This window comes from Balaenoptera ricei, chromosome X, assembly GCF_028023285.1.
Source record: "Balaenoptera ricei isolate mBalRic1 chromosome X, mBalRic1.hap2, whole genome shotgun sequence".
In the NCBI taxonomy this organism is placed as follows: Eukaryota; Metazoa; Chordata; class Mammalia; order Artiodactyla; family Balaenopteridae; genus Balaenoptera; species Balaenoptera ricei.
Genome location: NC_082660.1, coordinates 117,738,854 through 117,753,188, shown reverse-complemented (window position 1 = coordinate 117,753,188; position 14,335 = coordinate 117,738,854). Strand labels below are relative to the sequence as shown.

General features: G+C 38.6%; 1 protein-coding gene across 11 annotated transcripts in view; it reads left to right on the top strand.

The window, feature by feature from the left end:
• MBNL3 (muscleblind like splicing regulator 3) overlaps positions 1–14,335 on the top strand; it is a 115,070-nt gene that overhangs the window by 66,885 nt on the left and 33,850 nt on the right. The window contains exon 1 of one of the 11 annotated variants that reach the window (XM_059911763.1): positions 7,241–7,325. The exons of 8 other annotated variants lie outside the window; for them this stretch is intronic. Coding sequence is in view for 1 of the 3 variants with exons in the window: in XM_059911761.1 (XP_059767744.1) it covers positions 7,703–7,729 (27 nt within the window). In the remaining 2 variants the exon portion in view is untranslated. Of the gene's footprint in view, positions 1–7,240; positions 7,326–7,687; positions 7,730–7,849; positions 7,914–14,335 lie in introns of those variants that run through there. 2 more of the 11 variants (XM_059911761.1, XM_059911762.1) reach the window with 2 other exon arrangements.

The window sequence follows — 14,335 nt, the reverse complement described above, 5'->3', positions numbered from 1 at the left end:
TATCAACTAAAGATAATGTGTCTCAGTTTCAGAATTCTCAGCACTCTGTATTACTCCCTCAATGCTTTTTCCTTTTTTTCCACTTTTGTTCAAATGGTGTCATTCTTGGCTTATTGTTTATACTCAGATCTGGTGGAAAGAAAATGACATCTGTTCTGGAAGACTTATATATCTTTGGGAAACTTATTATATTTCTCTCCCTAGGGAGCACCACAGTGCTTATTAGCTGAGATAAGGCTCTGAGACGTAGTGCACGAAAAGAGCAGTTTACTTCTGTTACAACTCAACATTTCTCAAAATTCTTTTGCCACAGAACCCTATTTTTGTGGAGCACATAGAAACTTCCCATGGCACATCTCATCACAGGTAGCTGGGCAAGAATAACATTGGTGTGTAAATGTATGAAACCAAGAAGAAAAAGATTATTTTAATCATTTGTCTCTTGTAGCCCTTTGGAAGGATTAGTGACTTTTTTATACCCCAAAAGGTCTATTGTAGGTGTTGCTAGCTGCCACAAGTGGACTTTCAAAGTTTTATATGCAGCAAGTGTGGGGACAAAAAGGGCTTATATATGTATATAACATATATAATATATATTTATTATTAGTTCTTTACAATAGAAATATATATTCAGTATAATAAGAATATTCAATATATAAGTATATATGTTCCAACGTGTTTCACATTTATATGAGTCAATCTTGGCTTCTAAGCAGTTGCGCCTGTTGAGATGAAAAATAAGAAAAATGAAAAACTTCAAATATTTAGAAACAGTTTTATAATGAGATTCATTTTTATTATTTTACCAACGTATATAAATAATAGTCAAAATCCCTTTGCTATAATTAATTACTTGTTAGTATTTTAAGCACCATTAACATCTTCTCTTATAGCCTAAAGCTTGTTTTACTTTATCCTCCTAACTTACCAGGAAAAAAATGACTTGCTTGATTTCTTTATATCCTTTTAATATGTGTTATAAATAAAATATAACAGCAGTTTTGGCAAAATTAAAATATAAAAAGTACCAACCGAAAAACGTGACGCTTCCAACTTTTTCATATGATAGAGATTACTTTGAATGTTTTATTCATTATGATTCTAAAGTGAATTTTCATTATGTGAGATCTTAAAGTAAGAAGCTTGTGATGGTAGAGAAGTGCCTCTTGACTAGATAAACTGGTCTGCTAAAGTAGGCACTGGCTTATTGCCAGTTGTAAAGGGAGCAATAATTCCTTTCTCTTTTCAGTTATTTGCAAGGATAAGATTAAAGCTTGGATCTGCTTCTTTATCCTCTGCTCTTTCACCTACTGTTACCACTGAGCTGTGGGAGCAGCAACTGTAACAATATCTGGTTCTAAGAAGAGAAGCGTCCTTGGTTTTCTAACATTGTATATAAATTCCCTCTCTAGGCACATGATAATCTTATTACTCACAAAATCAAGGATTCCTCATATAATAATGCATTATCTTCTGTGGGGAGGTAAAATGGTAAAACATACTTTGTAATCTATTGAAGTTTTTATACTTAATTCACAGCAACAATTTTAGTTCTAACTAACTAATAAAGAAAATAAATATTTTTTTTACTGATTTTACTTCCAAAGCATACTAAATTTCTCTTTTTCCCTTTATTCTTTCAAAGTACTTATGAAGTATGTAGGGGGCAGGAATTATTCCTAGAAAAACTGATTAACAGAATTGGAAAATAATTTAGCCATGATCTAAAGGTAATTAGAATCCAGGACACTTAAATCCCAGTTTAGCCCTCTTCCTAATAAAGTACTGCATTCATATTTAGTAAAATGCTGCATTCATATTAAAAATTTAGATTTATTCCTGCTTTGTCTCGGAATAAATGTGTTAGAAGTCAGAGTATGAACTGCCTGCAACCTGATTCCAAACAGCTGATTCATTTCAACATTGGATGTATTTATCATTATTATTTTCCCCATCAAATTGTCTTTAAAAGTGTAAGTACCCTTTTGGATTCTACACGTTCAATTGTCTAGTCACTTATATGAGATCTAGGTTCCCTACTACATCATCAGCAAATACCTAGAATATTTTGTCTTTTAAAAGCTGTGGAAAAACCTGAATGCTAAGTTAGAGTGAATAGAATTGTTATGTTTACATCATGTTTATATGTTTACCTGATACATTTACATGTTGATTTGCATTTGAAGTCTTTCGTCTTATTTTGTGAATAATGTTTACTTAACCAAAAATAAATTGACAATATAGAAAAGAAAATAAATAAACATAACTCTTGCTCACAGGCAGAGTTGAAGCATTGAAAAAGTCAAATCCTAGTTCCCAGGCCCACAAATCATCACCCCATGTTGCACCATCTCAAAGTTTATACATTCTCTGATCATTTAAGTCAAATCCCCACTAAAACTGAGCTTTTGGTGGCGTAGTCTTTTGTGAAGTGGTATGTGTGGTGTGTGTGAATTCTTATTTGTCTGTGTTCTTTGTGGAATGAAAGGCTTCAGAAGAGCACTTTGTACTTCTCTGTGATAAGGTTGATCTTTTGTCATCGTTTGGGATTTTCTCTGCTTTGTCATAGTGTTGAACCTACAGCACCCAGACGTTTATGGTCTGAGTAAACCTGCTTCTAAATGGCACTGCCGTGGTGGTTTTTTTTTTTTTTTTTTTAAGATTCTTCTTTTAGAGTGGTAATAATAATAGTCACAAAAGGCACACAACCAACCCTTTCATTGAGCCCCACTTCCATCTGTGCTGTATGTCCATGGGGTTTTGCAGGACTGTTACTTTTGTCAGGCCATGGTCATTTGTGCTTAAGCTCTCATAACCCGACTCCTGATTCCAGGACACTGCTTCTCCCAGACCAACTGGCAAAATTCTATCATGCAGACATTTGCTAAAAAGCTGTGCTAAGAGATGAGATATATGTACTAATTGTTCCGCTTTGGTTAGGATGAAAGACTTCATAATCCGTTTAAAGCACTTTGAACAGTGCCCAGCACATGGTAAATACACAGTAAAGTTATTCAGGTGGATGTGGTGTAAAAAACATTGGACACTCGGTTATCTTGTCTTATTCGTTTTCAAGTCACCTAAGATCCCCAGGTACTTAACAAAACAGCCCACTTGGCATACATTTATCTATTAAATAGTTTCTGGACATACCTAACGGCTAGTTGGTATGCAATCTTTATTATAATCTTAGAAGGAAAATAGTGACCCAACAATTAGAAATATTTGAACGAGCTCATTCCTCAGTTTAGTACACCACGGTGTTGTGAGGCATTAGTGTACTGGTTAGGAATGTGAGCTGCAGACTCAGACCACCTGGGTTCAAATCACAGCTCTGCGACATTTGTTCTGTTACCTTGAGCGTGTTTCTTCACCTCTCTGTGCCTCAGTTCTTCAGTAAACCACTGACTTCCTAGGGTTATATTGTGAAGACTATATGAGGTAATGCGTGTAAAGCACTTTGAACAGTGTCTGGCACATGGTAAATATACTTACTATAAAGTCAGTCGTTATTATTATTCAGGTGGTCATGGTGTGAAAAAAAATGCAAACCTGACCACAGCGTTCAATAAATCCCTCAAATGAGTTGTGTCATTATGACTACTTTCATGATATTAATGGAAAATATAATTTTACAAGGGCCTCAACGTGGTCTGTAAATGTGTGTCAACAATCATCACATGCCAAGTTACATGAGCTAAACCTGTAGATACAATTATTCTGTAGCCCACTCATAAATGGTCAGAATTAGTTCACATCTGAAGGGTCATTTGACCTTATATACTAGAGTCTGTAAAACATGAAACAAAACAAAACCAGTTAAATGCTCCAGTTATCTTTAGTAGAAAAATAACTGTGAAATATTGGCACACTGATGTTTCACATGGCCTAGTTTATTTCGCTGTATCACTTGATCAAATATTTTTCTAGAACGGAATTTGATTTACTTTGTATAAGAGACACATAAACTGGGCTCTTTTTTTTTCAGAAAGACATGTTTTCTGAAGTTTTCTAATTTTATTCTGATTTTCAGGGAAGGCACAATGAAGCTAGGGATTTGTTTTATTTTTCCTATTTTTTCCCCTCACCAGAATAAGGATTCCACTAATTAAAAGGCAGTGACTAGACCTTAGAAACCTTGTTGTGCTTAATATAGGGGGTTTATGGTTTTAAGAAACACTGCATCCTTATAAGTGCACTGTTCGCCCACCAACTCTTCTAGCTGCTTAAACTGACTTGCGGAGAACAATTAATAGATTTTTAAAACTAATTAACTTTCACTGTCCTTTGCTTTACTTTGTTTTAGATTTGGAGATAGGCATTCTTTGGCAGGGGTCATATTTCAACTTCTTCTCTGTAAAGATATGAGACATTTATGGTTGAGGGATTGATTTATTTTAAAACGTAAAACTTCCATTTATCATTTTATCTTCTTTAAACAACCCCATTTCTAGTTACATTGTTTGTGGATGGCCTTGTTTAGTTCTTTAAATACCAGGAACAGTTTCATCATCATCAAATATTAACTGCTCACTGAAAGCAGAAGGTGAGTTTAACAAGGTTGCTATATTTACTAAGTAAGACTGAGAGAGGATCATTTTTAAACATATTTTTTAAAAGTAGTCTCGGTAGTTTCATCTAGAACATTGTCGGTTCTGTTCACATCTCTGAAATACATTTTGGATGAAACTTAATATATTTGGTAGATATTCAGGCCAGGCTAAATAGATCTTTATTTTTAAAAGAGAAAGAATTTATATCAATAAATTGCTTGCTTTTATGTCAGAACAAAAACAAACAGCAACTTGGCCTAATAAAGAATCACTTGGCTAAAAAAAAAAAACCCACTTTATTTAAATACACAGTGCATTTGGAGTTTGGAGTTTTCTTTGGAGATTTGTCTGATACTCTAAAATGCCTACAGTTTTAATAACAAGTTAGCATAAAGGTTTCAGTAAGGCTTTTGGTGATAAAAATATGTTTATCATTAACAAAATGTAGAGCTAGTCCATGCCTCAAAGCATTTTAATGCAGTCCATGTCACCAAGTAAACCTTTCTGCTTGGAAATTGCGTATTTGGTATTAGTTTGGTAGTTGGGTAGGATTGTGAGAAAAATGCTTAAAGTGGATACATTTGGCTCTGGCGTTTGAAACATGATTTCTACTTAGGAATTTAGCAAGACCCGGTAAACAACCATTTGGTATCATGCTTTTAAATTTCTTTATCTGAAAGAAAACTTATGTCTAGCAAAAAAAAAAAAGGACTGATTTTTATCTCTGTGCCTCTAATTTCAAAAATGCAGAGGTAAATCAATAACTGTATCTGCCCTTTATATAACCTCTGGGTGGAGGGATACATGGCTGGCTCTAGAGATAATTATTTAATTTATTCTTAGCAGCATACTGAGCTGTTGCAAAGGTAAATTGTTTACATCTGAACAATAATAAGTGCCTTTCTCACCTTTGACTCCCCTTAAGTTTGCAAGATATTTGTCTACATTTAATTCTTCTTTGAAACGTTCTTTTTACTTGGAGACAGGAAATTTAACTTTGCCAAGTGGAAACCGCAAGGTTTAAGTTTAGTGCACAACTAAGACCCTTAGGAATTGGAGGGATTGCCAAATACATTCCTACTTCCCAAGTTTTAGTGCCGTTAAAACTCACTTGAGACCCTTAAGTCATGGAAAACCTAAGGTAACTGGCACGGTTTCAAGGGATAGAAGTCACAGTGTAGGAAAGCCAGTTAGACAGAGAAGGCTTGAAGTTGTGATTTCAGAAGTTACCTGACTGAAGCATTCAAACAAAAGAAGAAAGCCCCGGCAGCCATTTGGAAAGCTCTGGCAGAACTTACAACTTTGGCAAGGAGCGCTGGGAAGCTGCCTGTGGGATCTTTCTTTGTAGCCATCATAGGAAAAATCTACATCTTGTTAGCTGTGCGGAGATCGAGTATGGGCAGGAATGTTCAATGTCATTTCAACGGACGATCCAGTTCCTTGGAGTTCACTGTGTGCCATGGGGCTTGCTTTGAGCTTTAGTAGGAGGGAGTTGAATTAAGTCAGTATTTTCATAAGGATTCTCTAACGAGATATGTTAAAAGGTATCTTATGGAAAAAAAAAAAAAAAGAGGCATGGTTTCTGCGATTGAACTGTGTTTCAGTTAACAAAAGTCAGCAGGTTTCTTTACTCTAGGACACGTGAGAGGGAACCTTTACTATGCTCCGGTGGGCTGTTAATCTCCAAGAGGGGAACAGAGTGTGCCATTCCTTACAAGCGTTTCACCAGGAAGCTCAGTTTCTGAGGCTCCTGTCTTGGGAATAGCGGTCTGTGGTACACAGACTGAAGGCTCTCTAGGAGCCTTTCCAGCTTTACTATTTAATGTTTCTATGACATGTTGTCTATAACATATAAGCTTCCCCAGTGAAGTACAATTTCATTCTCTCTGACCTTACTAATTGTGACTCTTTGATAATTCCAACAAAGGAGACTGCAATCTTAATAAAAAATAAATTCAGGATTGTGTCTAGTAACTGATTCCTAAATGTTCACCATTGCCACTTTTGTGATATACCTGTTCTGTCATGTGGGGCTGTTATGCATTGCCATTTTTGCTGAATATATTATTTTGTTCATTAGAATTAACCATGCCCCTCTACATCTCCCTCTCTTTTAATATGAGTAATCAAGGGTTGACTGAAAAAGACATCTATGCAAATAATGGCTATTCATGCCATTTTTTGCAGGTTTTGAATATGTATCTGCATCGATCTTATGTGTGCATGTAGAAACATAATACTTAAGCAGATGTTTTCCTGGGCTTTAATGGATGACTTTTGCTTGAATTTGAGTATGCCACCGACAGGACTGAAGAAATTAAAGTTAACCTGCCCTCCTCTCCCTCCCCCCCACTAACAAAAACCTTAAAAACATAAAAGCCTCATCTTCCTGTAATAATTCATATGTTCAAAGAATGTATATAAATTTAGAGTCAGGAGTTCGGCACGGTGGTCACTCACCACGCCCTCCCCCCATCCCAGTTTAGAGGAGGAGCTCCGGCAGGCAGCCATCAAAGTCATTCGAATATTCTGTTGCGCCACACACGGTGGTTGGGAAAGCGGACAGGCTGACTGCGTAGGGAGCCGTGCGAAGCTTTTGGTGGGAGGAGCCAGGGAATAAAAAATTGCTTTCTCCGACAGTCAACTTCCTTAAATTCCTTGCAGCTGGTCAGGTAAGTTGGCGCTGAGAGTGTCTTCTGCTTTGCTCCGGGCAACTGAAGGCCTAGTAGAGCCTGGGCTGATTCCGTAGAGGGGGCTGCTTCTGACCTTAAGGTAAAGGGAGGAAAATGGGTTTTTGAGGATTTGACTTTATTTAGCTCAACTCACAAGGGTGGAGAATAGATAGGGAGAGGGTTGCCAGATAATATTTTGTATGGGGCATACTTATCCTAAAAAATTAGTCCTTGTTCATTTGAAATTCAAACTTGATTGGGAGTCCTGTGTTTTCATTTGATAAATCTGGCAACCCTAGATAGGATCCCAGGCAGAAGCCCTAGCTGGGAAGAAAGGGTGCAAGCAGCCGGCATCCTTTTTGTCCTGGTTCCAAATCGCTGTGCTTAGTGACTGGATGGGGTGCCCGGAAAAGGAAGCCGCGGGAACCCTGAGAGCCAGAGGTTTGACTGCCTAAGGGCCAAGGGAGAGACCCCTTTATGTTGTTTCGGAACAAAGCCTATGTAGTAAGTAGCTTCTTGAAGTTGCATGATTTTGTGTATTTGATTTCTTGGAGTAACAAATTCAATGCCATTCTTTTTTTCTTTCCTCTTTTTCTGTGTTATAATGACATTTTACGTTGGCAGCCGTCAGCTACTTTGAAGACAGCTTCCGTGAATCCTTAGCATCGGAAACGCCTTCTGACTTTTGGTAACTCGGCACCAGTGTGCTTCAGTTGTCTTTGGGTTTTAATTTGATTCTGGTTGGCTGTTTTGTAAACAGAGATCATACATTCCTGAGGAGCATATTATTGAACAGATATCCAGTTAATATTTTTCTCAAGCAGTTGAAGGTATTTGATTAGACCAGAGGGGAAAAATTGGGGGGGTGGGCAGGAAGCAGATCCGGGGTATTGGGGAGACAGGCTTGGTTTCACTATGACCAGCAACTATGATTTTTGGTGTTATTTGCGCTTTAAAAAAATGTCAAGCTAATGGTTATTTGAAAATAAATGTTTAATGTGAATGCAGCTGAACATGGGTCTTAAAGCACAGCGGGAACATTTTTCTTGTAAGAAGTCAGCATATGCAATAGAGATGCACAAGAAAGCTCCACCCGATGTGATTATCCTGAAGCCTTGTATCCCACCTTTGTCTCAGTAGCTTCAGGGAATTTGACTTGCAGCTGGTTAGAGAAATGCAGGGTGGGGACGGAGCAGTTGGAGGAGGCAGTTTATTCTAAGCTGACCCTAGAAATGCAGTGCTCCCCTTGTGCAGGCCCAGGTGTTGATTAAATATGAATCTGCTGCAGGTTCCTTTATTCAGCTCTGTGGGCCCCTATATCCTGGGGGTTCTTGTGACCACAGACCCCTGGGAATTAGACCAGGGTTTGTGTCTGTGCCTCATGGCTTCCTAACATTTCTGATTCAGTTATACTGAATTACCAGGATTTTTCAGCCATGATGGTCACACACACCCCAGAGTATATATTCATAGAAAAAAAATTGTTACGAATTAGCTATTTTCTGGAGTTGAATAGAATAACGGTTCACTTGCAAGGGAAAACCAGGAACAGCCTCAGTCATGTGTTGCCTCTTGTTCTCTTCTTGGAGGAAGAAGAAAGAACTTAGGAAAGGAAATGGCAAGAGAAGCAATTAGGCCTCTAAGGCCGACTTAGTGTGATGCCCTATAAAATTATTCTCACAAAGTTTATTCATTCATTCAGCAAACTTTTATGGAGTGGTCACTCTTCACCAGGCACAGAAACAGCCCTGGAGGTTCAAAGATGAGGAAGATATAGTCCTGCCTTTAGACAAACTCAAAGTGGAATGGGGAGATAGGCATGCAAACTATGTATCCACGTACACAGTGATAAGTGCTACGATAGAAGGGAGTACAAGATGCGGCTGGAGACACGAACGAGGGAGAGGGAAGTGGGGGTGGGGTGGGGAGAGGGGTTCAGGAAGATCTTTACAGAGAAAGAGTCATTTGAACTGAAAATCCATATTGGGTAGTGAGAGTCTGCAAACTTGGCTTCTGTCCTTACTGAGCTGCTTGTTAATTAGGACAAGCCACCTCATCAATTTGGCCTTCACTTTCTCTGTAAGACAAAGGTGCACCGATGTTCCTTACAATCCGGTTCAGCCCTAAATGTTCCCATTCTGGTAATCAGGTTATCTTATTGGGCTGTTGCAGAGAACAATGGTGTGGTTGTTGAGCCTATTCCTCCCCTTCATCTTTTGGAGGTCACCATTTGAAAGATTTCTTTTTTTTTTTTTTTTAAAAGTATTTATTTATTTATTTATGGCTGTGTTGGGTCTTCGTTTCTGTGCGAGGGCTTTCTCTAGTTGCAGCAAGCGGGGGCCGCTCTTCATCGCCGTGCGCGGGCCTCTCACTATCGCGGCCTCTCTTGTTGCGGAGCACGGGCTCCAGACGCGCAGGCTCAGTAGTTGTGGCTCACGGGCCCAGTTGCTCGTGGCATGTGGGATCTTCCCAGACCAGGGCTCGAACCCGTGTCCCCTGCATTGGCAGGCAGATTCTCAACCACTGCGCCACCAGGGAAGCCCTGAAAGATTTCTTGAGGCAGATAGGCGAGAAAATTCTTCTGCCCTCCTTCCAGCTTCTTACCTGTTCAGACTTGGTGTCTGGTTTGTACCGAAGTCATTGCCCTGTATATGTGTATGTGGGATGTCAAGAAAGCAGAGTTCATGAGTTTGGGATGAGCAGATGCAAACTGTGTGTAGGATGGATAAACAACGAGGTCCTACTGTACAGCACAGGGCACTATATTCAATATCCTGTGGTAAACCATAATGAAAAGAGTATGAAAAAGAATGTATACATATGTATAACTGAGTCGCTTTGCTGTACAGCAGAAATTAACACGACAGTGTAAATCAACTATACTTCAATAAAATAAATTTTAAAAAAAGGAAAGCAGAGTTCAGCAGAGATGCAGTGCCGACTGCAGTGGGGGGAGTGCTTGGCTGGCTCGTTAATTTTGCCTTCAGTAGACTCAGGAAATGGTTTAATAAAGACTTTTTAAAAAAGATTTTTTGTCTGCATCCCAAATTTAAATTAAAAGTTGTATGCAAGATTTTAAGGCTGCTTTTTGTGCATGTATATCAATATTCATAGATGGTACAATACTGGAGGATATCCATTTTTATAAAGACAGAACTCTAAGAGGAAGAAAGTGGGAAATTTGCTGTTAGTATACTGATATCTGACTAATACTCAGTTTATGTTCACGTTGCCTCACTTTTAGCCATTTCAGATTGTTCCTAGCCCTTAATAGGTCCATGATGGTTGTAGGAACCAGGCAACCTACTACATGTCATTTGTAATTCTAAAATTACTGTTACTTCCTCTGAGAAGCCATGTCTGTGCATATGTAAGTATGTTTCAGTGGGCCAGTATAATCAAGAGGATTTTTCTTTTAACACATGATCATTAAAATGAAATAATTTTTTTCATAGAAATCAAATCATCTATTCATTGCCTTTATTTAACATTTAACTTTTAACTCTTGATAGTCTAGCAGAGCAGTGAGATGTCTTAGAAAAGGTAATCCAGTTACCACTGTATTTGAGAGCTTTCCCCCCCCCCCCCATAATTCCTAATGTATTTGAAGAAGCAAGTCATTCTGCAAACAGCTGTTCCTGTTAATATACTGGTGACTGACAAAGGGTAATTTTCAGCTTCCTGGGGTCCTTTTCTTATTCTGATGGATGGTAGAGCTTTCTCTCATGAACATAAAAAAGTACACTTCACAGGGGTTTTCTACCACCAAGTGCCTGGGAAGTCTTGTCTCTGACAGACTCTCACTCTCGTAACTCCCAAGACTTAGGTGGGATTTGAATCTCTACAATGCTACTTTTCTCTTTCAGTCAAGTACTCTTTGTACTCATTTGTGAAAAGCCTGAAGGTAGGAAAAAGGAAATAGATTGAATTTTGGAGGTTTTATGAATGCTCTGCAACTTTTTCCTTTGTCTGTCATCAACTTTTTGATGCCGACGTATTTCAGAAATTTCATTGGTCATTTATTCCCCTGCTGCTTTTTGGGTGCTTTTTCAAAGAGAGTAGATGGGAAAGGGGAGCGGGAAGATTCATAGATATAGTAGTGCTTATTTCAGCAGAGAATCACTTTCCCATTGAATCACTTTGCTCTTTTCTTGACTCCGTATGACAGTGAAAAACCCAACGAGAATGATGTGTTTTTTAAGGCCAAAGGAAATGGAAAAGGAGTGAAATTGAGGCGAGCCTAAATGAGCTTGCACTCTAATCTCTTCAGTGCTTTAGTTTTGTGTGTCTGTGGAGGGGAGGGAGAGAGGTTTACACGTCTTGACCAGCCTTAGCTGCTGTTTTTAGGATAGAGCCAGCTCTACCAGTGGATGGCAGTTTTCACAGGTACGACATTTAGAGTCGTTTATGACATGGTCTCCTACTTTGCACTGAGCACATGGCACCTCTGAACCTGTGGGTCTAGAAGGAGGGCTTGGACACCATTGACTTGGCTTGGGAAACACAATGGGTGATTTTTTTCAGCCCAGGATGGTGTCTGGGCTGTTATAGACCTGATATGATAGGGAGTCTTGTGGCCCATTCAGGGTGCTTAGCTGGCCTCAGGAAAACATTGGAACCTTTCTACTCCATAGTCGCTGGTTTTCCAAAGGACAAAAACAGTAAGTGATTACATACTGTGATGGGCAGATCCCTCCTCAACCTCCACCCCATCCCATTCCTACATGCTTACCAAAGCCTTAATCCCCTACAAGGACTGAAAGCAAATGTTAGCAAAGGTCAAGAACAAAGTTTGCCACCCTCTCCCCAACGCCAATTAAAGTATTTTGGCCTATAATTAAGTTTGGGCCTCTTGAAGAATGAATACAGGGGAGATTTGTTATCACCAAGTGTTGTGCATATAAATATATTATCCTGAGTCCTAAAGTCGTTTTGAAAAAACTTGAGGGGCTTGGCTTTCTTTTGAAATATTGTGTTCCACAGATAACATTGATGTTAAATTATTTGTTCTCATCTATTGTTTGGATAGAAAATGCAGGGTTTTTTTTTTTTTCTTTATAAGCTTTCTTTAACATAAGAAGCAGTCTCTGGTAAGGTAGTGTTGCTGTGCATTTGCATTGTTATAGAATTAAATTATGGATTCTGTCATTCAAAAGAGAATGCTTTATAAATCAAGTAAAATCTCATAACTAAGACGAATAAGTTTTTTAAAATCTTATGCTGCCTCATATTCCATACTTTAGTTTTATAGCCTAACTTGATGTAATTTTTAAAGTGTAAGTTTTTTTCTATTTGTGTACCATTTTTGATTTGTAAAAATGTCATTAGTTTCCCAAGAAAAAGCTTAAGAAAAGTTATTATATATAAAGGACAGTAACATAACAGCACAAAGGCAGGCAGCAATTCTTTATCTGTAGATTGGCAGGAAATGTGCCAAATACACCACGTTCTCTCACTCCCTTCCATTCTCCTCTCCTCTCTGATTACATTCAGCGTAAATGACGTTAAAACTCTAAACTGTAACAAATGGCAAAAATCCTAAGATATTCCTTTTCCTTTTTTTTTTTTTTTAAACTGATCTATTGTTTGGAATTCCTGAATGTAAGAGAGAGTCCTCACCTAATTTGGGGGGCGCAGGGAGTGGGTTACAAATTGTGTTCTGTTTAAATGTTTATGGTTGTGTTTGCCACTTGTCTGGGAAAGCTATCAAGGTGGGTTTGCGATCCTAAGGCAATCCTGCTCAGCAGGTGCCTGGTTTCTCTTTTCAGGGCTGCTAGGCAACTGTCCCAAAGCCTGGGAATTGGAGCAATGGTCCTAAATGCTAGTAGGCAGCAAGAGGAAAGATAGTCTAAGGAGAAGGAAGGTCAGGAGTAAGTTGTTTAGACCTGGTTAGGGGGCAGGATTTCCAAATGCAGCTGCAGTTAGTGATAAAAAGACCTGAAATTCAGAAGAGGGGTCAGAGGTAGAGATAGAGATTTAAGATCTGAGCAATTGCAGTGAGAGATGAAATTTTACCAGCACTTCATTTCTCCAGGGGAAAGAGATTAAGGAGGAGAGCAGAGGATTTAGGACTGTACCTTGGGGAAATCTTTAATGTTAGGGTGTGGGAGGAAAAGAGAAACCCCAGAAGTATAAACTACCATGCTTGGCTCTGGAAGCCGCCACGTGTCACTACTTCCCCTGAGCTGTTAATTCTGAGCCAGATAATCCCAGTTATACTGGGTGGAGGGTGGAGAATCTGGGAACTAAAATCCTTGTGACTATCTTTGCTTTGATGCAGGTTGTAGTAGGTGTAAAAAGAAGCTTATGTTTTCTCTTAGGGGGGACATTACTGGGGGGAACCCTCCATTACCGCAATTTTTAGCGCATATAAGGATTTCCTTATAGTCCTTATATGTGCTAAAATTATGTAGCTGTTTCCTAGGCTACTTAATGAGTTCAGGAAGACTGGGTTCATACCACCCTCAACTCTTACTACCAGTAAATTCTTCCTTTTCCAGGATTTCCAGAGAAATATAAAGGCACATTGAAACTAAGGTATTATTTGATTTTATAAATAATTTGATTAAAAATTTGATCAAATTGGAGAAACAACAGGACAAGCCTGACGGAAAACAATAGTGACTTCCTTGATTTCTCAAGCTATGTTTTAAGTTATACTCAGCTTCCTGCCAGGGGAGGTAAAATAAAAGAGCCACCTCATCCCACTGATGTGATATTTAAAAGAGCAGTTGCAGTGCATCTGGTTTTGCTTTATAGGTAACTCTCTAAAATTTTGAAGGACACACCTTGATTCTCAGTGAAATTATAGGAATGCTTTGATAACAAGATAACTAAATATGGAGAAGTGATTATATAATCCGTTAAGGCATCATAAATAGGGAAAATTCGTAGCATGTGTTGAAAACACTTGATGAACTAACTGACTTTCTCCTGGGAATTCGGGTGGCCTAGCAACTTGCGCTCTTGGGTTCAAAAAAAAGTTGCCTTTTTTTCCCACCCCTCCCTCCAGTAAGCTCACACGCTATAAAGGATCTTAGCAACTGTGGGAAAAAGAATGGCTTGCAGTTGTGCTTATCTTAAAAGGATTATGGCGGACCTAGTAATCCA